Genomic DNA, 24622 nt, shown 5'->3' on the forward strand with positions numbered 1-24622 from the left:
AAAGGACAGACAACATACCCAAGTGAAAGCTAACAGGCTACTGTAAAACAGTACATGAAAGATGGTTATTTTGAGACATGAGTCTGCCATCTTCCTGTCTGCCAGCTTTCCAAATAAAGTCATTATTCTTTGTCTCAAAAAAAGAGACTACTTGGTGAATTGCCATTAAAAATTTTAATCTAAATATGATCTGGGTTTAAGGAAAGAAGAGACCAAGGGCCTGGAGAGGTCAGCAGACCCTTCAGGACTTGAGATACATCTGGTCTATATGCTTGGTTGTGATTTTGTGGGTGGGAAATATATTAGAACTACTTGGAGGGGGCTTTCTAAACTCTACTCCCCTCACCCTTAAGACACATACTTGAAAAATTACTATTGAAGTCTGCAATGGGTATTGATAGAAATAACTAGAGGGTAGTGTTGTGAGTCTGGAGGGCTTCCCAGGTGGCTCAGTGGTAAAGAATCCATCTGCCAATGCAGGAGACACAGGAGATGTGGGTTGGATCCCTAGGTCAGGAAGATATCTTGGACAAGGAAATGGCAATCCAATCTAGTATTCTTGCCTGGGAAATCCCATGGACTGGAGAGCCTGGTGGGCTACAGTCCATTGAGCCTCAAAGAGTCAGACACAACTAAACAAGAGAGCACACACACACACACACACACATTGTGGGTCTGGGCTCTGCAGACTATGCAGATTTGGACTATGTCCAGTCTCTTTTTGAATCTCAGTTTTCGTATCTAGAAAATGAGGAAAATAATTACAGTAATGAGAAAATGTATGGAAAGCCCCTAGAACAATGCCTGGTGGGTAGTGAATGGTCAATGTATGATGGCTAATAGTAGTAGTTCTCTGGCTTGATGGTGGATAAAATGGTGAGGATCACTGATCTAAGATATCCGTGAGATAGCAAACTTCTCTGAGTTCTCTGTAGGACCTGTACGGCAGAAAAGAAGCTGAGGAGGAAGTGACAAGCACTACATTTTCCATTTATCTTAGGGCTTAAACCTTCTAGTCTAAAGCCACCTTAGACTGATGGCTCTTCTTAAACAGCTCCAACTCCAAATGGCCACTTAAACATAATAGGACGCTATGATTTCATATGACATGCTCTTGGGACTGGTAGAATTTCTTGAATGAATAAAATGCTAAAGAGAAAAAAGTTAATGATGTTGGCTAAAATACAAGAATGGTTTACTGAAGGATATTGGATAATCTTCCAGATGAGAGATTTTTAAGAAGAGACAATACAAATCAACAACACGGGCTCAAGTGTATAACTATTTCTGAATTTGCTCAAACATTTCCTGGATGCTTCACACTTCCCACCTATTACATGAGGACAATAATAGTAGTGACAGCTCTATATGAAGAGCTGTGGGAATTAAATAAGATCATGAATATAATGTACTTAGCCTTGTGCCAGGCACATAAATAGGACTCAAGAAATAATCAGCACTCTTGCTATTTCAGGTGCTAAGTTAAGATTCTGGGCTACAAAAATGAATAAAATACCTAAGAGTTCTCATAACAGTTTCTAGTAGTTGTTTCTTAGACGTTTAACCTCAGATATGCAGATAACACCACCCTTATGGCAGAAAGTGTAGAGGAACTCAAAAGCCTCTTGATGAAAGTGAAAGTGGAGAGTGAAAAAGTTGGCTTAAGGCTCAACATTCAGAAAACAAAGATCATGGTATCTGGTCCCACCACTTCATGGGAAATAGATGGGGAAACAGTGGAAACAGTGTCAGACTTTATTTTTCTGGGCTCCAAAATCACTACAGATGGTGACTGCAGCCATGAAATTAGAAGACGCTTACTCCTTGGAAGGAAAGTTATGACCAACCTAGATAGCATATTCAAAAGCACAGACATTACTTTGCCAACAAAGTTTCGTCTAGTCAAGGCTATGGTTTTTCCTGTGGTCATGTATGGATGTGAGAGTTGGACTGTGATGAAGGCTGAGCGCCGAAGAATTGATGCTTTTGAACTGTGGTGTTGGAGAAGACTCTTGAGAATCCCTTGGACTGCAAGGAGATCCAACCAGTCTATTCTGAAGGAGATCAACCCTAGGATTTCTTTGGAAGGAATGATGCTGAAGCTGAAACTCCAGTACTTTGGCCACCTCATGCGAAAAGAGTTGACTCATTGGAAAAGACTCAGATGCTGGGAGGGATTGGGGGCAGGAGGAGAAGGGGACGACAGAGGATGAGATGGCTGGATGGCATCACTGACTCGATGGACTTGAGTCTCAGTGAACTCCGGGAGTTGGTGATGGACAGGGAGGCCTGGCGTGCTGCAATTCATGGGGTCGCAAAGAGTCGGACACGACTGAGTGACTCATCTGATCTGAAACTCTTTTTGGACAGAGTTCTGTTCTAATCTATTCTATCCATCCCTATCTATCCAGAGTCAAGCACAGTATGTTCTTAATAGTTGTGACTTGAATGAATGAACAGGTGCATGAGATCTAATCCTTGTGCTTAAGAAACTCAGAGGTGGGATGAGAAACACGTGGACAAGAGGTTACAATGCAGTAAAGGTGTTGTGGTCAAGATGAACTCATCTGCAAAATAGAAATAGAGTCACAGATGTAGAGAACAAACATATGGATACCAAGGCGCGGGCGGTGGTAGGACAAACTGGGAGATTGGGATTGACATATTCACTACTGTGGATAAAACTGATAACTAATGAGAATCTATTGTATAGTGCATGGAACTCCACTCAGTGCTTTATGGTGATCTAAATGGGAAGGAAATTTTGAAAAGAGTGAATATATGCATACATATAACAGATTCACTTTGCTGTACAGCAGAAACTAACACAACACTGTAAACAAACAATTTTAAAAAAATTAACAGAAAATGTTTTTAAACAAAGGCTCTGTGTTCACAGAAAGCCTGACTGACTAGTATTACTGTCCTGGAGCAAACGAGACGAAGCTGAGGTCTGCCCTGTCTCAGGCTAGCAGGTACTAAGTCATCTGAGTAGAATATACCAACACAGCCAAAAATAAGTAAATTTCTAAGCATCCAACTGTAGTCACTTAAAGTCTTCTGGCTGAGCCTCTGTCATTTGGCTAATGTTCCCACACATCAGTGCAGAGAAACCTGTGACCCTCCTGACCCCAGGAACAGTTTTCTGAGCCTGTTGTGTTAGATTTCTGCCCAGAGCACTTGGCCATAACAAAGTGGAGAGGGAAAAATCAATACAACCTGAACCGAATGCACACTTAAAACATCAGCCTTCAACTGTGCAATCATGTCCTTGTCACTAACATCCAAGTGCTTTTGCTCCATGATCTGCTCAGAGTCTTATAAGTAAACACGAAGGAGGAAATGGAAACGGCTCCAGGGCATGGGAGAGAAAAGTGCTGTTACAAACAGGGACACACACAGTGACAGCTTCCCAGGGTGGAGGGGTGGCAAGAACACAGCTTGTTTGACTGTCCACCGTGGATCCTTCAGAATTTCCTCACCCTCTTTGAGCCTTAGTTATCTCATCTGGAAAGCATAAGCACTAACACAGTTAAGGTTGTTTGGCAAGTCAGTGGACATCAATGCCTGTAAAGTGACCAGACACAGCCTGGCTCTCGAACAGTGTTCAATAAATGGTAGCTTATTAACCAGCTTTTCTGTTGCTCGTAAGGAAGTGAGCAAGGCCAAAGAGGCCAAAGGCAGTGAACATGATTTATTAGCCACCCAAGTAAATGCTGTAACATAGGTTTCCATAGTTTTGTGCAAAGAATACTAACTAAACACCTACCACCATGCGCGACAGACTCTGTTAAGAGCTAGGAACCCAAAGGTGAATAAGACTAGGGTCCTTCTCTACAAGAACATGAATCATTTTAATATAACTCTTAGGAGAGACTTCATAGAAGAGAGAATGTACAAGGTGACAGGAGGAACTGAGACAAGCAACTAGCTCAATATGCAGAAGACAGAAGTTACACAAGTAACAAGGAAGTCAGCCTTGGGGATTCCCTGGTGGCTCAGTGGTAAAGAATCTACCTGCCAGTGCAAGAGACATAGGTTTGATCCCTGGTCTGGGAAGATCCCACAGGCCATGGAGCAATTAAGCCCATGAGCCAGAACTATTGAGCCTGTGCTCTAGAGCCTGGGAGCTGCAACTACGGAAGCCCACCTGTGCGCAGCAAGAAGAGAAGCCACTATAATGAGAAGCCTGTCCACAACTGGAGAGCAGCTCCTGCCCATCAAAATAAAGAGACTATAGAAAAGTCCACGTGGCAACAAGACTTTTGACCATCACAGTCAAAAATAAATAAATAAATTTCAAAGCTTACAAAAATAAAATAAAGGAGGTCAGCCTCATGAAGAAAGGTGGACCAGGCCTCCCAGATTAATGAAGCAGCCCTGAAGACAGACAGGCCTGGAATACCATGGAGTGTATGGGATGCAGGGACCTAAGGCTGGGGCCATGAGCAGGAGAAGGACATGGAAGCCTTGTGGGCCCCCTTTCGACGGAATGTTCCCTGAGAATATATGAGTCTTTAAGAAGGGATGAAATTTATTTCTATAAAAAAAGCTGAGCGCAAAAGAATTGATGCTTGTGAACTGTGGTGTTGGAGAAGACTCTTGAGAGTCCTTTGGACTGCAAGGAGATCCAACCAGTCCATCCTAAAGAAGATCAGTGCTGGGTGTTCACTGGAAGGACTGATGCTGAAGCTGAAACTCCAGTACTTTGGTCACCTGATATGAACAGCTGACTCATTTGAAAAGACCCCGATGCTGGTAAGATTGAGGGCAGGAGGAGAAGGGGATGACAGAGGATGAGATGGCTGGATGGCATCACTGACTCAATGGACATGAGTGTGGATAAACTCCGGGAGTTGGTGATGGACAGGGAGGCCTGGCATGCTGCAGTCCATGGGGTCACAAAGAGTCAGACACAACTGAGTGATTGAACTGAACTGACTGCAGAAGGGATGGATTGGCATTGAGACACATTACTGGCTTCAGGGTGGACAGGATGAGCTACTATGTCACGAGTGTTTAAGGTGTATTTCTTCATTCTTTTCCAACCCAAACAAGTCCATAGCCTCTTGTGGATGTCTGAGGTCAGTCATACAACCAAGGATGACTTCTGCACACTTAATCATTCCCTAATGGATAAACTGTTTCACACAGGCCTCTTTCGTCTCTCACATTTCCTGTTCCCCCCGAGTCCCTGTTCCTTGACCATGTATTTGTCCACTTCAGCTGCTTCTGCAAGATTGAGTTCATCACCCTCTATTAGGCATCTTCACTTTGTTGTAGTCATAGGTTCCAGCTCTTTGGTTTAAGACAACTAAAGTCCCTCTAATTTCAAGAGCTGATCACTTGTGCCAGCAGAAAGATGTCTATATTGTTAAACAGACCACAGGCCCAAAATGGAGTCACTTATGCTAAATACAGCTCAACAAACTGGAAACTTAGTACCTAACCGATTGTAGTTTTTACCCTCCTCCAGGAATGTGATCCCAACCAGTCAGCCTGGAATCTCCTGCTCACAGCACTAGAGAGGTGCTCTGTTTGATACATCCCTTCCATCCCCCAAAGAAAGATGAGGTCATCTGCCTTCCTTGTCTCTGCCCCTCTTCTGCTCATCACAGCCTTCTATTTTGTACAGATGCTCCTCTCTGTCTACTAGAGCGGATGCCGCCCAATTCATGAATCACTAAGTAAAGCCAATAACCTCTTTAAAATTCACTTAGATGAATTTTGCCTTTTAATAGATTTGGTGGCAGCAATGAGATCTTTTTAAGCATACTTTTGCTGACTTTGGGACAAGGAAAAACATGGTGCCCTTTGAACCCTTTGAGTTCTCTTTCTCCCTGTTTCCAAAGGTCATCGGTTCTGAGCTCTGTTCTCTGCACTGAGCTCCCAGTCTAATTGGCTTTTCAGTCCAGGGCAGGTTAGCTTGAGTCAGCAGGTGGCTTCAACTGGAAGCCAAGCCTCTAGCCCTTGGTTCAGTTCACAGTTCCCTATTTGACTGTAAATCCAGTCTTTGGTTCTGTCCCCAGATTCCACAGTGAAAACTGCTGCAGTTTCCCATTTGTTTGGAATCAGTCTAAAGCCCCCATTCTTTGGGGTTTACTGGTTTGATTCTCCCCCTAAAATTGTTCCATGTTGGGAACTGTTGGTGGTGCACACAAGGCCCTCTACCAACCAGTCCACAGTAACATCTCTTTGTTACGGTGCTCAAACTACTGCACAATTGCGCTCATCTTACACGCTAGTAAAGTAATGCTCAAAATTCTCCAAGCCAGGCTTCAGCAATACATGAACCATGAAATTCCAGATGTTCAAGCTGGTTTTAGAAAAGGCAGAGGAACCAGAGATCAAATTGCCAACATCCACTGGATCATCAAAAAAGCAAGAGAGTTCCAGAAAAAGATCTATTTCTGCTTTATTGACGATGCCAAAGCCTTTGTGTGGATCACAATAAACTGTGGAAAATTCTGAAAGAGATGGGAATACCAGACCACCTGACCTGCCTCTTGAGAAACCTGTATGCTGGTCAAGAAGCAACAGTTAGAGCTGGACATGGAACAACAGACTGGTTCCAAATAGGAAAAGGAGTACGTCAAGGCTGTATATTGTTACCCTGCTTATTTAACTTCTATGCAGAGTACATCATGAGAAACGCTGGACTGGAAGAAGCACAAGCTGGAATCAAGATTGCCGGGAGAAATATCAATAACCTCAGATATGCAGATGACATCACTCTTATGGCAGAAAGTGAAGAGGAACTAAAGAGCCTCTTGATGAAAGTGAAAGAGGAGAGTGAAAAAGTTGGCTTAAAGCTCAGCATTCAGAAAACGAATTTCATGGCATCTGGTCCCATCACTTCATGGGAAATAGATGGGGAAACAGTGGAAACAGTGTCAGACTTTATTTTTGGGGCTCCAAAATCACTGCAGATGGTGACTGCAGCCGTGAAATTAAAAGACGCTTACTCCTTGGAAGGAAAGTTATGACCAACCTAGACAGCATATTCAAAAGCAGAGACATTACTTTGCCAACAAAGGTCCATCTAGTCAGATCAGATCAGTTGCTCAGTCGTGTCCGACTCTTTGTGGCTCCATGAATTGCAGCACGCCAGGCCTCCCTGTCCATCACCAACTCCCGGAGTTCACTGAGACTCATGTCCATTGGTTTTTCCAGTAGTCATGTATGGATGTGAGAGTTGGACAGTGAAGAAAGCTGAGCACTGAAGAACTGATGCTTTTGAACTATGGTGTTGGATAAGACTGTTGAGAGTCCCTTGGACTGCAAGGAGATCCAACCAGTCCATTCTAAAGGAGATCAGTCCTGGGTGTTCTTTGGAAAGTGAAAGTGAAGTCGATCAGTCACGTCTGACTCTTTGTGACTCCATGGACTGTAGCCTATCAGGCTCCTCTGTCCATGGGATTTTCCAGGCAAGTGTGCTGGAGTGGATTGCCATTTCCTTCTCCAGGTGATCTTCCCGATTCAGGAATCGAACCCGGGTCTCCCGCATTGTAGGCAGACACTTTACCGAAGGACTGATGCTAAAGCTGAAACTTCAATACTTTGGCCACCTCGTGCGAAGAGTTGACTTACTGGGGAAGACTCTGATGCTGGGAGGGATTGGGGGCAGGAGGAGAAGTGGATGACAGAGGATGAGATGGCTGGACAGCATCACTGACTCAGTGGATGTGAGTTTGAGTGAACTCTGGGAGTTGGTGATGGACAGGGAGGCCTGGCCTGCTGCAATTCATGGGGTCGCAAAGAGTTGGACATGACTGAGCGACTGAACTGAACTGATGTTAAGGTGCGTGTTCGTTATCTTGTTTTATGTAGATAAAGAGTATTGCTGATAGGGATCTCAGAAGATAAACAGCAGCAAAATTGGGAGGTATGGATGGAGCATTTAAAGCTGCCAGAGCACTCACCACCTAATTGTAAGACTCCTGTGTCAGGATAAGTTGCTCAAGGAACGAGTTAGAGTGATACCAGGTCACTTGTCAACATCAAAGAAACATCTGTGCAATGAGATACACTATAAAATACCCCACAGTCCCCAGCCCAGTAGCACATCCCTTTTAGGCATTCACTTGCCTATGAGAGACCCAAAGTCTTATCTAAAATAATAATAATAGGATTCTTACATTCTAAAGAAGAGCAAAAGATACCAGCACATGTGTTTATTTCATGTCTAAGAACTGTAGTCCCAGGAACTGTAGTTATCTACAAAAATGGCAAAATCTTAATAAAAACAACCTCATTACCATGCCCATTATGTGGAACATTCCAATTAGACAAGATCATTCATTTCTAAGTGACTGGAAAGCAAAGGTTCCCAAACTAACCGAACAGAATGGGATACCTGTTTCAATTGGTATGCAGAAGCTTCCAAAAGGCTTTAAGATTCCAAAATAACTTCACTGAAAGATGCACTGCAAAAGGCTCATGAAAAACTGAAGACACGAGAGGTACCTGAACAGAAGTCAGCAAAGCTGACAAGGCTCCTACCGCTCCTCTCCATCCTCCTTTAGCTGAGTGCTCATCTACTCCTTCTCTATCTCAACTGCCTCTCCATTTTGAAGAGACTATTAAACAGCTACCTTTTAAAGTCAAACCACCCCAGGTTATAGGCAGTCCTCCTTAGTACCCTTCAGTCCTTGGTCAAAGACTGAACTAACAGTCATAATTAAAGAATCTCCTAAACCCAGGGAGGATTCCCAAAAGATGCTGAATCATTTAGAGCTGTTATAGTGGGCCAGAGGATGAGGCTGCCGGATCTTTGTCAGCCCTGGCACATGCTGGTGGGCCTAGTGAAGCTCCAAACTGGATGAAGGAAAATGAATGGCAAAACCTCAAGGGTGTACTTGAAGAAGTTAGTCTTCCACATGGTCCCCTCATGGACCAAAAAAAGCTAAAAAAAAATAACAACTGATCTTTTAAGAGTCATTCCTAGTCTTCCCTGCCCATGCAAATCGGTCTGTTATTCAAGAGAGAGATGAATCTGATTTTCAAGTTCATCTGGAAGCTCTCTTTCTAAGGCATTCTGGGTTTCATATAACAGATAAGGTCCCTCAACCTGTCTTGGATGCCCTATTTGTAAAGGGACTCTCTCCTGAGATTACGGGACTGATGGAAAAAACTGGACATCACCAGTTCAACTGAACTTATGACCATAGTGAGCACTGTGAAAGGACTTTGGAGTAAAATTATAAACAAAACCCACCAAGCTATTGCTCTCACAGTACAACAGCTCCAAGGCTTATCACCTAAAACAGTACCTAGAACTCACCCATTACATACTCCTAGGGGTCCAGCGCCAAAAAGCTGGCCTAGGGGTCAATGTCGCATTTAAAGTCAACTGAAGCGCTGGAAAACAGGTTGTCCCCAAAAATTTTATGTGAATTTTTCATCATTAACTCAGATCCCCTCATACGTGCCCCTAAAGGAGGGCTCAGGGCACCTCTCAGAACTGATGAGACTCCAAGAAATTTTCTGGTCAACTGCTATATTATTTCATTAAACAACTAAGGGAAACTAAAATTAATTGTTGTTGTTCAGTCACTCAGTCATGTTCGACCCTTCGAGACCCCATGGACTGCAGCATGCCAGGCTTCCCTGTCCTTCACTATCTCCCAGAGTTTACTCAAACTCATGTCCATTGAGTCAATGATGCCATCCAACCATCTCATCCTCTATCGCCTGCTTCTCCTCCTGCCCTCAATCTTTCCCAGCATCAGGGTCTTTTCCAATTTTATTATTGTAAAATTAATAATAATAATCATAAACATTGCCAAATTCTGGTTTATAGAGTTACACCCTCTACTTTAAATCCCACTTGGAGCCTGCACATGGGATCCTGGAAAACCCGGCCAAAGCCAGCTTGTGGTGAAAATTCGTATCAGAGTCAGTTCTCCTGTATCTCTGTGCATAGTATCCAATAAAGAGAGAGATAAAAAAATCCTTTGCACTCTTTGAGGATGCCTCTCAAGTCCACGAGGTTGTTCAAACTGCCAGAAATATTTACTGTTTTGTACCCATTGAAGGCGGAGAAGATATTTAAAAGAATTTTTAGGTAGCTCTGTAGTCAGACACTGGCCAGATTGGAAGCTGATATTCAGAGCCTGATAGAAATTTATTTTTAGTCACCCTCCCCTAAGCTAAAATAAAACTATGTTCCCAGAGGGAAAGAGAAAATAAAAACCTTCTAAAACCCTTGTAAAACAATTTATGGGTAGATCAACCTATGATGTCATTTAAGTTGCAACCCAATTCCTCAGGGAATTAAAAGCAACTGTCCTTATCTTACAAATCTTTCACCAAACCAGAAATGCTCCAGGACTTCTTATATAGGTCATTTCTTTAAAATGCCAACTTTGGAGAGGTAATTCACATCAGAAACAAAAAAACAAAAAGGGGAGAAAGGTCTTTTAAAACTTTGGTGAATAAAAATTTTTATAAATGTCTTTTTACTAATATTAGTAAAAAAAAAATACTTTACTCATTGGAGCAGGTAATCTTATTTCATATATAGAAAATAATTAAGATTAGGACTTCTTTATAACTAGTGAATTTTGTATTATTGTACCTGATTCATGGCAGTCACTTTAAAACATGAGGTATAAGGTCTTTTTTTGCATCTGTCTATATATTTATGTGTATTTATATATATGGACTCCCCAGTGGCTCAGTGGTAAAGAATCTGCCTGGCAATGTAGGAGATACAGGTTTGATCCCTGGGGAAGAAAATGGCAACCTGCTCCACTATTCTTGCCTGGGAAATCCTGTGGACAGAGGAGCCTGGTGGGCTACAGTCCATGGGGTTGCAAAGGAGTCAGACATGACTTAGCAACTAAACAACAAACAAGAAGTATATATGCTCTAGATGTATGGTATTTTCTACCTCTGGATAACATTACCAAAATAATTTGTAAAAAGAGTTCCATTTAATTGGTTTGAATAAAATTAAGCACTTATGTGAATTAAGGATTCCTGAAATTAAAAGATGCTTACTCCTTGGAAGGAAAGTTATGACCAACCTAGATAGCATATTCAAAAGCAGAGACATTACTTTGCCAACAAAGGTCCGTCTAGTCAAGGCTATGGTTTTTCCAGTGGTCATGTATGGATGTGAGAGTTGGACTGTGAAGAAAGCTGAGCACCAAAGAATTGATGCTTTTGAACTGTGGTGTTGGAGAAGACTCTTGAGAGTCCCTTGGACTGCAAGGAGATCCAACCAGTCTATCCTAAAGGAGATCAGTCCTGGGTGTTCATTGGAAGGACTGATGCTGAAGCTGAAACGCCAATACTTTGGCCACCTCGTGTGAAGAGTTGACTCATTGGAAAAGACTCAGATGCTGGGAGGGATTGGGGGCAGGAGGAGAAGGGGACGACAGAGGATGAGATGGCTGGATGGCATCACCGACTCGATGGACATGAGTTTGGGTGAACTCCTGGAGTTGGTGATGGACAGGGAGGCCTGGCGTGCTGCAATTCATGGGGTCGCAAAGAGTGGGACATGACTGAGTGACTGAACTGAACTGAAAATTCAGAAATATAATAGAAACTAAATCCAATGATTTTCAGATGTATGTGACATGAGATAATTTGTGGTAAATGAAAGCTCGTTTAGGTTTATTGATTAAAGTAGGTATGTCTTCAGAATTAAGAGCATTAAAAATAATTCAGATGTACAACCTTATTCTACTTGGGTTATTGGTCAAATAACTACGTATCTGTTGCAATCTGTGAGCAGATGGGGATGACAGCTGACTTTGTCTAATATCACAAGAAGCGTTTGTAGGTAGTCTAAAAAATTTCCCTGAGAATATGTGAATTAATAGATGTAAACAGGATAGAAGTTTTCAGGTGAACTTGCAAAATGGCTTCCTCAAATATTTTTGGTAACTCGAGACATTAAGGTTTTGTTAGTTAAATTAAATTACTGTTGTTCAGTCACTCAAAGTCATGTCTGACTCTTTGTGACCCCATGGACTGCAGCACTCTAGGCTTCCCTGTCCTTCACTATCTCCCAGAGTCTGCTCACACTCATGTCCACTGAGTCAATGAGGCTATCCAATCATCTCATTCTCTGTCACCCACTTCTCCTCCTGTCCTCAATCTTCCCCAACATCTAATGAGTTGGCTCTTCGCATCAGGTGGCCAATTTGAATGCTTCATCATTAAAATTAAATAATGGATAGGCATTAAAGATCTAGATCATTTCTAAATAAGACAATATGTTGAAACACTAATTACTGAACACAAGCTTATTTTTTGCCTCCTTTTACAGAGAAACTAAAGATACCTGATTCTCTTAGTAAATATGATCTGTGCCACATTGAAAAAATTTACTGTGAGAAAGCATGTTTCTAGAAATTATAAAAATGTTTACAAATGTATCAAGCCATAGAATGCTAATGTAAAAGACAGTTAGCAACTGATTACTTCTTTATTTTCACTAAAAATTAAGGTTTTTTATGATCAAAAATTCTAATATATTTAATTAAAGCTTATAAAATTATTTTATATATAATGTATAAAATATTTTATTTAAATAGTGGATACATACAAATATGTATACAAAGTACATAATTAAAGTTAATACAAATAATATGGGGAACATCTCCATATGCAAAGAAAGTAGTGTGTGTGTTTTTGGTAAATGAGAGTACAAAGAATAGAAATATAATTTTATTGAGGAAAAAAAAGCAATTCTGTCCTAAAATGAGACTGTTTATTTCAGTATGGGAAATAGAAAATAAAAGGACAAAAAGTTTGTGGCAAAGGAACCTTGGGAAAAGAATTTTATGTGAGGTCAAGCTGGATGAGATTGAATGAATTCGTTATATGAGTTTCAAAAATAAGCTTTAATGTCAATAATGTACTTAGGTAGATTTTCTGTCATCTGCTGAAAGGACAAGTTTTATTATATTACTGGCCTCCTCTTAATAAGAAATTGTACAACTTTTTAACTTTCTGTAATTGCCTGTGACGTCTTTAGTTGTCATCACAGTCAAAACTATTTCACAGTGACTTATGATCCTATTTGACCAAATGTTTTAAAATCTTTTGCTATTTTTGACAAACTTTCCCAAATCAAATTCTAAATAGTCTTTTTGACTTAGAACTCATTTTGGGATATTCCAAAGGGCCTCCTGAAAATGACAAAAGATTTGTTTCCTCTCCTTATAAAAAGAGAGATGTTAAACCAATTAGGTTTACTGGATACATTAAGAGTCTGGGAAGTGCTGTCAAATAAGAATATTAAACCTTCATTGTGATGTATTTGTATAGGTAGATGATATAACTGTTGCAGAAATTGTGTGAAATTCCTGGAAATCTAGTGTTATCAATCACAATTCTAGTTACTTTCTGAAAATATGTCACAGAAATACCCCAAGTCCCTCGTCAATTGCATTGTAATGAATGCTCATCAGCTCTTCAACCATTTTTGACGTCTTTTGTCACTTACAGTTATTGTTTTACTCTGTTGCCTTTGCAAAAGTTCCTAAAAAAGTATTTCAGTCTTCAAGGAGAGTCATGGAAAAGACTTTGACAAATACAAGTTTCTGATAACTTTAAGATCATAAAACTGAAATGCGTAAGAACTTCCATAGCTAATGGAAAAACTGGATTCAAATAAAACAAGTATTAATTACATGGGACCAAATGCGCTGAGGAGGAGGACTACAATTTTTTAATGTCTTTTTGTTTGAAACATTGAAACATTCCTTAATGTTTTGTTTTTCCAGATTTAAGGAAATCTTTTTTCTTCAACCATGTTGTGAAGCAATTTGGTAAAGCATATTTTTGTAAACAAAGATAAAACATCTGTGTTTTTCTCCTTATCTGATTCCTCCATAATTCAAAAATGCTTGAGTAGTCTAACACAACAATGTAGTTATTTAGTTAAGTTCAAATAGAATCAGTTCTCCTTGTTACAGAATATAACTAGCAACACTTTTTTACCAACAATTTGACTGTTATGTCATATTTGAGAGAGACATGCACAGACTCAGATGTGGCCAAAGCTTAGGTGGTCAATCACTATTCTTGTTGAACTTACATAAATAACCAGGGCAGGTTTAATGCACACAAATTTGTTTTATTGTGATTATCTTTGAAAGAAAATGGAGGCAATTGTACACAGAAAAATTATGTCTATACTTTTGTAGGTATTAGATTCTAGTCTTGTTAACTGTCTTTAAGGTTTTGCTACATATGCTTCTAAATTGAACCAGATCCCAAACTCTTCTAGTTTTCTTAAATATCTCTTTGACTCTCCAAACTAACGTTCCCAATTTTCTCCCATCTTTCTTATTCAGAATCACTGAGAACAAAGACTGCCCTTGAATCTCCTTGGGAGAAACTATAACCCATCTTCCTCACTGCCTAAATGGCAGACTTCAGGGACTTGAACTGAAGTTTCATCTCACAGGGGGCACATCTCGCAGTTGAAGAAGGCTCCACCTGGCCCTGGGACCTATGGAAATGTTGGAGATCTCCAAATGTAACTGACTAGGGAGATAAGTAGCTAACATCAAGGTAGACTGCTTCCCCCAAGAAGATGGGTCAGAAACTTCATACTTTGGGGCTAAATTTTTTTTCTTCCCTTTCTCTTCGGTACTCTGGTATTGACCTAGAAAGATAACGTCATCAAGCACATCTCCTAGGCCATTGACAAGGGGGGGTCTGAAATCTACCTTTCAGACTGGTACATTTGTCATCAAAAAGTCTGAACTGTGCATTAACAGTGCCACGTTAATGGGAGAGGTTTGTGCCCTGATGGGAATTACCCTTGTCTGTACTGTTTATCATTCATTCTCCTTGGGCTTATGAATGCCTAGATGGCTAGTACGTAACCAGGCAATGCCTCTTCGGTTACCTGTGTCCATAAATCTTCACAAGCAAACTGAGACACCCCACTGGTCAACTTTCCTGAATTTGCATCACTGAGTTAGAAAGAACCTACCAGGAAGCTTTCATGATTCAGGATTTACTTTTTTTTTTTTTTTGGCAGGTTCCTACTTGCTAAGCCAGGAGTAAATGTCCTTGAAACTATGATCAGGAACCTCTCTTTAACTCTTAAAGATACTGCAAAATGTGCTGCTAAAGCAATAGCCGTCCAGTGAAAATCCCTAGGCACTCCAGCCAAACTTGATCTCAATAATAGGACAGCCCTTGATTATCTTTTAGCTGAGCTAGGAGGTGTCTGTGCTGCAACCAACACCCCCTGACGCTCTTGGATTAACACTTGTGAGGAAGCTGAAACTCAGTTCAACTTGGCTTGAGAAGGTGACTCCTGCAGTGAGTTCTTTAACTTATTTTAGATTGGGTTAGGTCTTGGGAACCACATCTGTGAAGTACACTCCAAACACTGGGAATTAGCCTACTTAATAATAAAGTGAAGTCGCTCAGTCATGTCTGACTCTTTGCAACCCCATGGACTGCAAACTACCAGGCTCCTTGGTCCATGAAATTTTCCCAGGCAAGAATACTGGAATGGGCTGCCATTTCCTTCTCCAGAGGATCTTCCCAACCCAGGGATTGAACCTGGGTTTCCCGCATTGCAGGCAGACGCTTTACCGTCTGAGCCACCAGGGAAGTCTACTTAATAATAGGCATAGTCATTTCCCTGACTGCTGGGAAAGACTGAGGCAGGAGGAGAAGAGGACAACAGAGGATGTAATGGTTGGATGGCATCACGAACTAAATGGACATGAGTTTGAGCAGGCTCTGGGAGATGGTGAAGGACAGGGAAGCCTGGTGGGCTGCAGTCCATGGTGTTGCAAGAGTTCTGACTGAGCGACTGAACAACAAATAGTCATCTCCCTGGCAAGCTGTATTCTCTCAAAAGCTTTAAATGCATCTTCATAGCTGCTAACCACCAAGAAAATGATCTCTTTATGACTTCAATGCCGGAAAAGGGATGAAGAAAATTATCTACTAAAGAAGTGTGACCCTAAAAGTCATGACCTATGAATTCCAGAGAGATTGTCAGCCAAATAAAAGAAAACCCAAATACCATTGTTAGGGGAGGCACACTGATTGAAACTGCTCACCCTGGCCAGGCACCAAAGTAACAATTTGCATGAGTTGTTTTATGACAGGAGATCATGATAAGGAATAGGGAACTAATAAGCCACCACCACCAACCGGAAGAGTTCGGGAAAGGTCAAAAGGAGACACTGCGTGTCTGTCCACTTCCCAGAATCCCTCTCACTAGCATCCATCTTGGCTGGATGATGTGTGCACCACCAGGAAAGACTCTGAATTAGAATGATTGGCCAAAGACAACCCAAAAACTAATCCCATCACCATAAAACCCGAGACTGCAAGCCACGCGGCAGAGCAGTTCTCCTGGGTTCCCTTATCCTACTGCTCTCCACCTGGGTGCCCTTTCCCAATAAAATCTCTTTCTTTGTCACACATGTGTCTCCTTGGACAATTCATTTCCGAGTGTTAGACAAGAGCCCAGTTTCGGGCCCTGGAAGGGGTCCCCCTTTCTGCAAAACCATGACCTGTGAATATCACACAGAGGATCAGTAAAGTTGTGAGAACTACAGAGAAGTAGCTGAGAAGGGCGCTAATGCCTTAATTTTTTATGACATCTCTCAGTTAAGCTGACAGTCTGATCAAAAGGAGCAAATTGTTTAAAAATAGCCAACAGGCCCCCTATGGAGTCACTTAATGCTAAGCTCATGTCACCAAACCAAGACAATACCTAAACTAACTGCAGTTTCCACCTCTCCCAGGAATATAATCTTAACTGGTCAGTCTGGAATTTCCTGGTCAACACCAGTGAGGTAATCTGCCTGATAGACCCTTTCTGTCCTCCAAAGAAGAAATAATCTACTATTTTCTTGTCCTGTCCTCTTCTGCCTATAATAGCCTTCCATTTTGTATACCTCTTTGGAGTTTCTTCTATCTGCTAGATAGGATGTTGCCCGATTTTTGAGTCATTAAATAAAGTCATTAAATGTCTTTAAAATTTTCCCAGTTGGATTTTACTTTTTAACGGATTAGATTTCCATCTCTAAAGAAAGAGAGAAAACCCCACAAAGAATGATTTATATGTGTGTGTGTAAACCATCAATAGTTACAAGTATGAATAAAAAATTAGCTACATATTTCATTGAAACACAATTAAGAATTTTATTCTTCTCAGAAGTACGAAGAGCTAATAAGGCCAACAATTTAACTCTTGGTAGAAAATGCATAGCTGGAAACAGAGGTTTCAGAAGGAATAAGCAGATTTTATCAAAAGTGTCAGATATACTACTTTAGCAAATTTATAGTCTTTTAAAGTTCCAACTAGGTAAGGATTTTTTATATGTTGTAGAAAATTGAATATTAATTTCAAAAAGGTCACTCAGACTCACAGTTGTAAATAATAACCACAGTAGGCCCGTTAATGTCTCCATTTATAAGTTAAAATACAGTTTTGATATGATTTCTGAAAGCCTTTAAATACATTTTTAGTGAGACTGAGCACAGGAAACCCATGTCTAGCCATTGTGTGTGTCCCACGTAGTACTGGATAATTTTCAGAATTGCTACCATTCTGGTTAAAAAAAAAAAAAAGCTTCATCAAGGAGGTGTAACAGCATAAGAGAAATAAGGTTTACTCTCTATTCTTTATTCCTCTGAATTTCAAGGTGACTCCTGTATTCAAAGAGCAGTACCCAGAACATGGAGGGAACAACATACACTTTCCATAATGTGAAGTGAATCCAACCCTTCATGTTGGCATCTGACTTATTATTGAGGACACCTGTACTACTCTAAGTTGCAGAAGTGTTTCGATTGAGCCAAGCTTGAAAACATCAAGATCAGACATTCTTTCTTGACATCCACTCAGCTGGCTTCTATGCTTTCATCCAGATCCTTCCAGCACTGCACATGTTATTTTTAGAACTTGGTTTCCTCATCAGATTTATAGAGAAGTTAGTTAATTCAGATTTTGCATCTCAGGAAGTGCTTGGAATAAATTTGATAAAAGAAACTCATTAGTTCTCCCAAATAGACATCAGAAGGACTTTAATTAAGTCACCTAATTAAGTCACCCTGACACACACCATTTCTTATGTTGTAACGTACAAGTCCAGCAGAGAGTCACCTTGAGAAAGTTGTCTAGACCACCTGTTTGGGGCACATCTTTTCAGAGTCTCCACTTGTCACAGTCTGGTGATTAAAAAATTATTTTAAGATGTTCTTTTAAAAGAAAATGGTTGTTAAGTTACTCATACTGAGGAAGAAAAGAGTGAACCAATGGAGTCTCCTGTAAAGCATCCATTTTACATCCTGAAATTTGTGCCTCGCTTAAATGCAGAGGATGTCTTTGCTAATTCTACCAGCTCATGAAAAGTTGCTCTATCAAATATTCAGTTGTCTTTGAGATATTTTGCTGATGATAAAGAAATAAGTTCCAGTCCCAAAGAAGAAAATTCATTCCACTTTTAAATAAGATGCCTTGGAAAAAACACAAGAGGAAATTTCTCTAAATTAATATGTGTCTAGAGGAATGACCATTTTTCAGAGATATCACTTGGTGTAAAAGACCATCCCATGAAGGAAGAACTGTGAACAAAGGTGGGGAAGAGGTGTGACAGTGGTCTGAGGTTTTAGGCAGCTGGAGACAGACAAGCTAACATCTGATCAAAACTGAGATGGAAAACACATAATTTCCTCTAATAATAGTAGCAACTATTATTATAGCCAATATTGTGTTAAAATCTTTATCTGAATGACTTTGTGGATTTCCAGAAGCACTTAATGAGGTGAATACTATTATTTCCAGTTTTGAATGACAAAGTTGAAGCTCAGAGGGGTTCAGTGCTCAAAGTCACACACACACACACACACACACACACACACACACACACGGTAAGTTGTGAAGCAATTCTCATCTGGTGAAAGCTCCCATCCCTCTCCCCTGCCCTGTGGCGCCCACGAAGAGCTTAGCAGAAACAGTAATAGCACAAAATGTCTCAGGTAGCATTCCTGAGTTCCTCCTTGCATATGTCGAGATTCCACTAAAAGATTAAATTGAGGAGGCAGTCACAAAATAGCCATATGCATGAAAGGGTCTCATATCCTCAAAACTGGATTCACATGCACCCCTATTCTTACCTGTTCAAGGAATCCAAAGAATGCACAGACTCTATAGTCATCTAATCTATAGGCACAGTCCATGGCACTGTGCTCCCAAGACCATCTCCACCCTTAGCTAGGAGACTGATGACTGCCCACTGCCCTACTCTGTAGCTTAGGTGGAATGTGAATGAAGAGTGAGTCTTCCTACTGGACAGGATGACTCTGCTACTGAGGCCAACAGAGGGCCAGAGCCTCTGAAATGGCAGAAGCTTCAGCAATCAACTCCCAATGACATTTAAAAAATTTTAATTGGAGGATAATAGCTTTACAACATTGTGTTGGTTTCTGCCATACATTAACATGAGTCAGCCCTAGGTTTACATATGTCTCCTTCCTCTTGAAACTCCCTCTCACCTCTCACCCCATCCCACCCCTCTAGGTTGCCCAATGAGCAGCTCTGGGGAAAAATATCTCCCTAGGAGTCACAATGAACACTTCCATTTCAGAGGCTCTGAAAGATCTAGCAGTTAAAAATTGGTTCCAAATTTGTGGTAGCCACAAACATTTTGGGGGGCTGAAACAGAGCTTCATTCCTTCCTTCTTACCATCTCCAACGTCACTCCCTAGGTCAGGTCAACCTCATCTCTCACCCAAGTCCATGATCATGGTCTCCAAATCTGACCTCTTCATGCTATTCCTGCTAACTTTCCATCCTTTCTTCTCTCAACAGATAGTGATCTCCTTAAAGTATGAATGACAGCTCCTTCCTTCTCTGCTTAGAATCCTTGCTGGTGTTTCACTGTGTTAAGGTGAAATTCAACCTTCCCCCATGGTCTCTAAGCTCAACATCATCTGGTGCTAAAACCAGCCCCTCTGACATCAGCTTTCATCATTCTCTTCCTCAGTACCTTCCAGCCCAGTGGCCTCCTCCCAGCTCCTAAATGAGGGAAGCCTTTCCTGTTTCTGGACATATGCTCTTGCTTCAGCCTGAAATACTCTTTCTGAGACTTTATATGCCTCTCCCTCCCCATCCTTCAGATCTCATTTTAGCTATCTTCTCTTTAGACAAAGCTTTTGTAGCCACCTGCTGCTGCTAAGTCGCTTCAGTCATGTCCAACTCTGTGTGACCCCAGAGACGACAGCCCACCAGGCTCCCCTGTCCCTGGGATTCTCCAGGCAAGAACACTGGAGTGGGTTGCCATTTCCTTCTCCAATGCATGAAAGTGAAAAGTGAAAGTGAAGTCGCTCAGTTATGTTTGACTCCTAGCGACCCCATGGACTGCAGCCTACCAGGCTCCTCCATCCATGGGATTTTCCAGGCAAGAGTACTGGAGTAGGGTACCCGTCAAAAACACAAGCTCCTGTGCCCTGCCCCAGACCTGCTGAATCAGGAATTCGGATGGAAAAGAGAGGCAGCTATCTGTGTATTAACAAGCCTCCAGGGGATGCTGATACAGGCTAAAGTTTGCACTATTCTATGACAGTATCCTGTTTATTTCCTGTGTGTTTATCACAAACTTTAATTATTTCTTCTTTGTTTATTTAACCTGTATTGTCTAACTCCCTTACTAGACTCACTGTGTGGATAGGAGAATTGTAGTCCAGGACCATAACGGAAGTTAATTACTATTTCCTGACATGGAACACACCTTGCGTAATATTGCTTTAAATAGGATATGGATTAGTTTATGGATAAACTTCAAGTGCCATGAGCCACATGCCACCAATTTTTCTCTTTTCTCTCCATTCAATTATTTAATATTCCTTTACATCTCTTATAGGTCAGGCACTATTTCAGACAATATAAACACAAACACGAGCAAGTTCTTGTTCTGAAAGAAATTACAGGTAAGTGAGATTGAAAAATAGGTACATACATGACTTTCATTCTGGCAGGTGTTACAATAAAACCTAGTAAAACTCATCAAAATCATTAGAAATACATATGCACTTGTCTTCTGACTTTGTTATACCGGTTGTAAAAGTTAACTCTGTGAAAATAATCAAGTATGTATACACGGATTTATCAAAAGGACATTTACCATAGCATTATGAATTATAGTAAAAAAAACTCAGGAGCAACTTAGATGTATAAGTATGGAGAATAATTTTTTAATTATCCTAAGCATCAGATAAAATACTGAAAACATTTATGACATATGAAATTGTTCATAATATATTGTTAAGTAGTTGCATTACACTGTTAATGATATATAAACATAGTTTTATACAGTATGTTGGTGTTGTTTTTTAGTCACTAAGTCATGTCTGACTCTTTGCGACCCCATGGACTGTAGCCTGCCAGGCTTCTCTGTCCATGGAATTCTCCAGGCAAGAATACTGGAGTGGGTTGCCCTTTTCTTCCCCAGGGAATCTTCTCAACCCAGGGATCGAACCCGTGTCTCCTGTATTGACAAGTGGATTTCTTTACCCCTGAGCCAAAGAAAGCCCTAATATAGTATGTACACTATATATTTATATCTGTATACAAATACATTGAAATATATATCTTTGTATAGAAATATATTTAATATATTGAACATAGAAACAAGTATATTGGAAAGGTGCATACCAAAAAATTAATAGAAGTTCCTAGGTGGTGTGGTAACAGGCAATTTAATTTTCCTCCTTCTGTGTTTCTTTATATTTCCAAATTTCCTACAGTGTACCATTACAGAGAAAAATGCCAAGGGCCACGGGCCAGAGTAGAAGAAGCAAGTAAACCTGCTGTGTGGACCGGAGGGTATAAACACAGAGGAGGTGTCATTTGAGCGGTGACCTGAGAATGCATGGGGCCTGGTGTCAGGAAGCGGTGACAGCACAAGCTGGACTCAGAGAGCAGAATGTATTTGGGGGGCAGGAACTAGCTCAGTGAGGCAGGAGCAGTCGTACAGGGGACTTGCAGCTCTCCAGAAAGGTCAGCCTACAGGGAGTGACTTGTTTGTTTACCTCCACACAAGAAGGCAAAGCCCCATATGGACGGAGACATTCTTTATTAATCAAAATCAGAGTCTACTTACGCATGGTGGGCCAGCTAAGCTCCACAAGACTCTCTGCATTGTGAAAGCCACAGACAGCTTTCCCTTTGTGGAAACGATAATACAAATAAATAGAAATTGTACTGAGATTTCACTCCAGCTGAATTATTCTGAGATAGCATCAGATGGAGGAGAACATTCAAAAATATTCTCCTATCTTAGACCTCAAGCTCCCAGTGCCAGAATTCTAGAGACAGGCCTAATCCCGTGGTCTGGCCATCGTCAATAGCCAAGATGACTGAAAAAGCAGGAAAACACCTTTTTGACGTTCATTCATCACTCAGCACCAATACAGAAATTTCAAAGGCCATGATAAGTGGCTTGACAACCTGGAGACAGATGATAAGGTCTCAGCTTCTGATCACTAAACACAATAAATTCATTGTGAACAGGTGCTACTAATTTTTTTTTAAAGACTTATCTTGTGCTGTCAATAACTGTCAGGTCAATTACATGAGAACCTGTTGACCTGAAGCATACTTGGATTTAGCTAAAATTAAGTCAAATATAAATCTGGGGAAAGATCCATGTGGTTTAAATAGAAGGGATTGCCCTGTAGATGATTTATAGCAGAGGTTACAAACTTAAATATCAACAGAGTAGTGGCAAATGATCAATTTTCTACCAAATCAGTTCTTCTCTGTTGTCATTTGGTAGAAGAGAAAGAAATCTAGGGATCAACCTAAAGGAAATCAGAATGTGTACATCCTTTAAACCAGAACCCCTTCTTCAAAGACGCTATGCGCTTGTACCTGTACATGACAGATGACAAAGAGTCATTCACTGGAGCTGTGCTTATAGTAGAAAGTTAGAAACAACTAGAAATATACCTGTAGGAAAGGTGTTGAATTCTGGAACATCCATACTATAAAATACAATGCAATCTTTAAAAAGGATAAGATGGCTCTAAATGTACTAAGAAAGAACTCTAAGACCTATTGCTGAACACAAAATGCAAGTTGTGGAATAATTCAGTCCCTAACCCAGCAAACATTTATTAATGGTTTATATGTTTGGGCTTCCCTGGTGGCTCAGAAGATAAAGAATCTGCCTGCAATGTGGGAGACCCGGGTTTGATCCCTGGAGAAGGAAGATCCCCTGGAGAAGGAAATGGCAACCCACTCCAGAGTTCTTCCTGGAGAATCCCATGGACCTGGGAGACTGGTAGGCTATAGTCCATGGGGTCACAAAGAGTCAGACACGACTAAGGGACTAACACTTTGACTATGTGTCAAGCTCTGTTCTAGACACTAGATAAACTAATGAACAACACAGACAAAGACTCTTATGGAACTTAAATGCACACAGAATGTATATTTTAAAATCCTAAAACTATACATTAATTAGCAATACATATATTTATCATTTCTCAATACAGAAAAAAAGACATAATGATACCCACAAAATTGCTCACAGCAGTGACCTCTGGTCAGGGGAGTGGAGGCTGAAGGTAGGAATAGTGACTGTTTGGTCTCTATCCTTCTGTGTTGTTTTCATTATTATTATAGGAATGCATTTACGCATTTGAATTCCTTTCAATGGAATGCTTTTCAATAATGGAGCCAGAAAACTACCTTGCAAAGTCCTCCTTGGAACCCCTCAAGGCCTATATAGAGAAGACGAGTGCGACAGTCTTCTTCCTTCTTCAACTGGCACCTTCACTTACTTTATTTATTCATACCCACATGTGAGATTTCTTTTGATGCAAGATGTCTGTGGCAACAAAGCTTAAGGACAGCCAACCGTGCTCATTATCAGAAAATTAGAATACACAAAGGAGTAAGGATGAAACCTCATTTTGGCCCAATACTAGACTGATCCCATATCATTTAAAGGTTTGACTGTCTACTTCTTTTATTGTGAAGGCTCCTCTGCCTGTAAAGGACATGATACGAGCTTTTCAGATGTCAAATAGTACTCAATAAACATCACAAATGAGTTCAGATGTGAAAAGCACATTTTCAAATAGAAGAGTTTTTGTTTTATTTTAAAATTGTATTAGCACCTAAAAGACCCCTGTAATAGTGAAGATAAAGTTAATCTAGTAATGCATTTACCATAGCAAACCTCCAGAACAGAAACACATTACTTCCCTCTGATGGAATTTTAAATCAGCATAAGGGATTATACAGTATTATCCAGCTGATGGCCAGTGACTTGGAAAATGCAATGGGTTATGGGAACTGACCCTCATGAGTCCGATCATTTGTGTTGCAGGAACTCTTTTTGGACGTTCCATGATTAATATATCTGGTATACTTCTGGGAAGGTGGTATCTTTTCTCCCTGAACTTCTCATTTCATCTTTTCAAAAAAATCTGCACAAAGCAGAACCAGTCTTCATGCTCTTCTTTCAAACTGTGGTTTACACGATCCAGCATTGAATTAAATCAGTGGAAAGGGTCTCCACTTCTGCATTTCCTTGTTCAGTGTCTGGCTGACCAGGGAAACAGAGTACATTCTCCTTTATATTAGTACACCCACCAAAATCACAAA

At 40.7% G+C, this 24622-nt stretch overlaps 1 protein-coding gene across 13 annotated transcripts in view; it reads right to left on the minus strand.

Moving 5' to 3' along the window:
• The window catches only part of PPP2R2B (protein phosphatase 2 regulatory subunit Bbeta), a 509042-nt gene that overhangs the window by 187389 nt on the left and 297031 nt on the right, over positions 1 to 24622 (minus strand). Inside the window, exon 1 of one of the 13 annotated variants that reach the window (XM_061423898.1) lies at positions 22110 to 22130. The exons of the other annotated variants lie outside the window; for them this stretch is intronic. Coding sequence (XP_061279882.1) covers positions 22110 to 22113 — 4 coding nt within the window. The 5' untranslated portion in view covers positions 22114 to 22130. Of the gene's footprint in view, positions 1 to 22109; positions 22131 to 24622 lie in introns of those variants that run through there. 13 annotated transcript variants of the gene reach the window in all.

Source organism: Bos javanicus, chromosome 7, assembly GCF_032452875.1.
Source record: "Bos javanicus breed banteng chromosome 7, ARS-OSU_banteng_1.0, whole genome shotgun sequence".
Classification (NCBI taxonomy): Eukaryota; Metazoa; Chordata; class Mammalia; order Artiodactyla; family Bovidae; genus Bos; species Bos javanicus.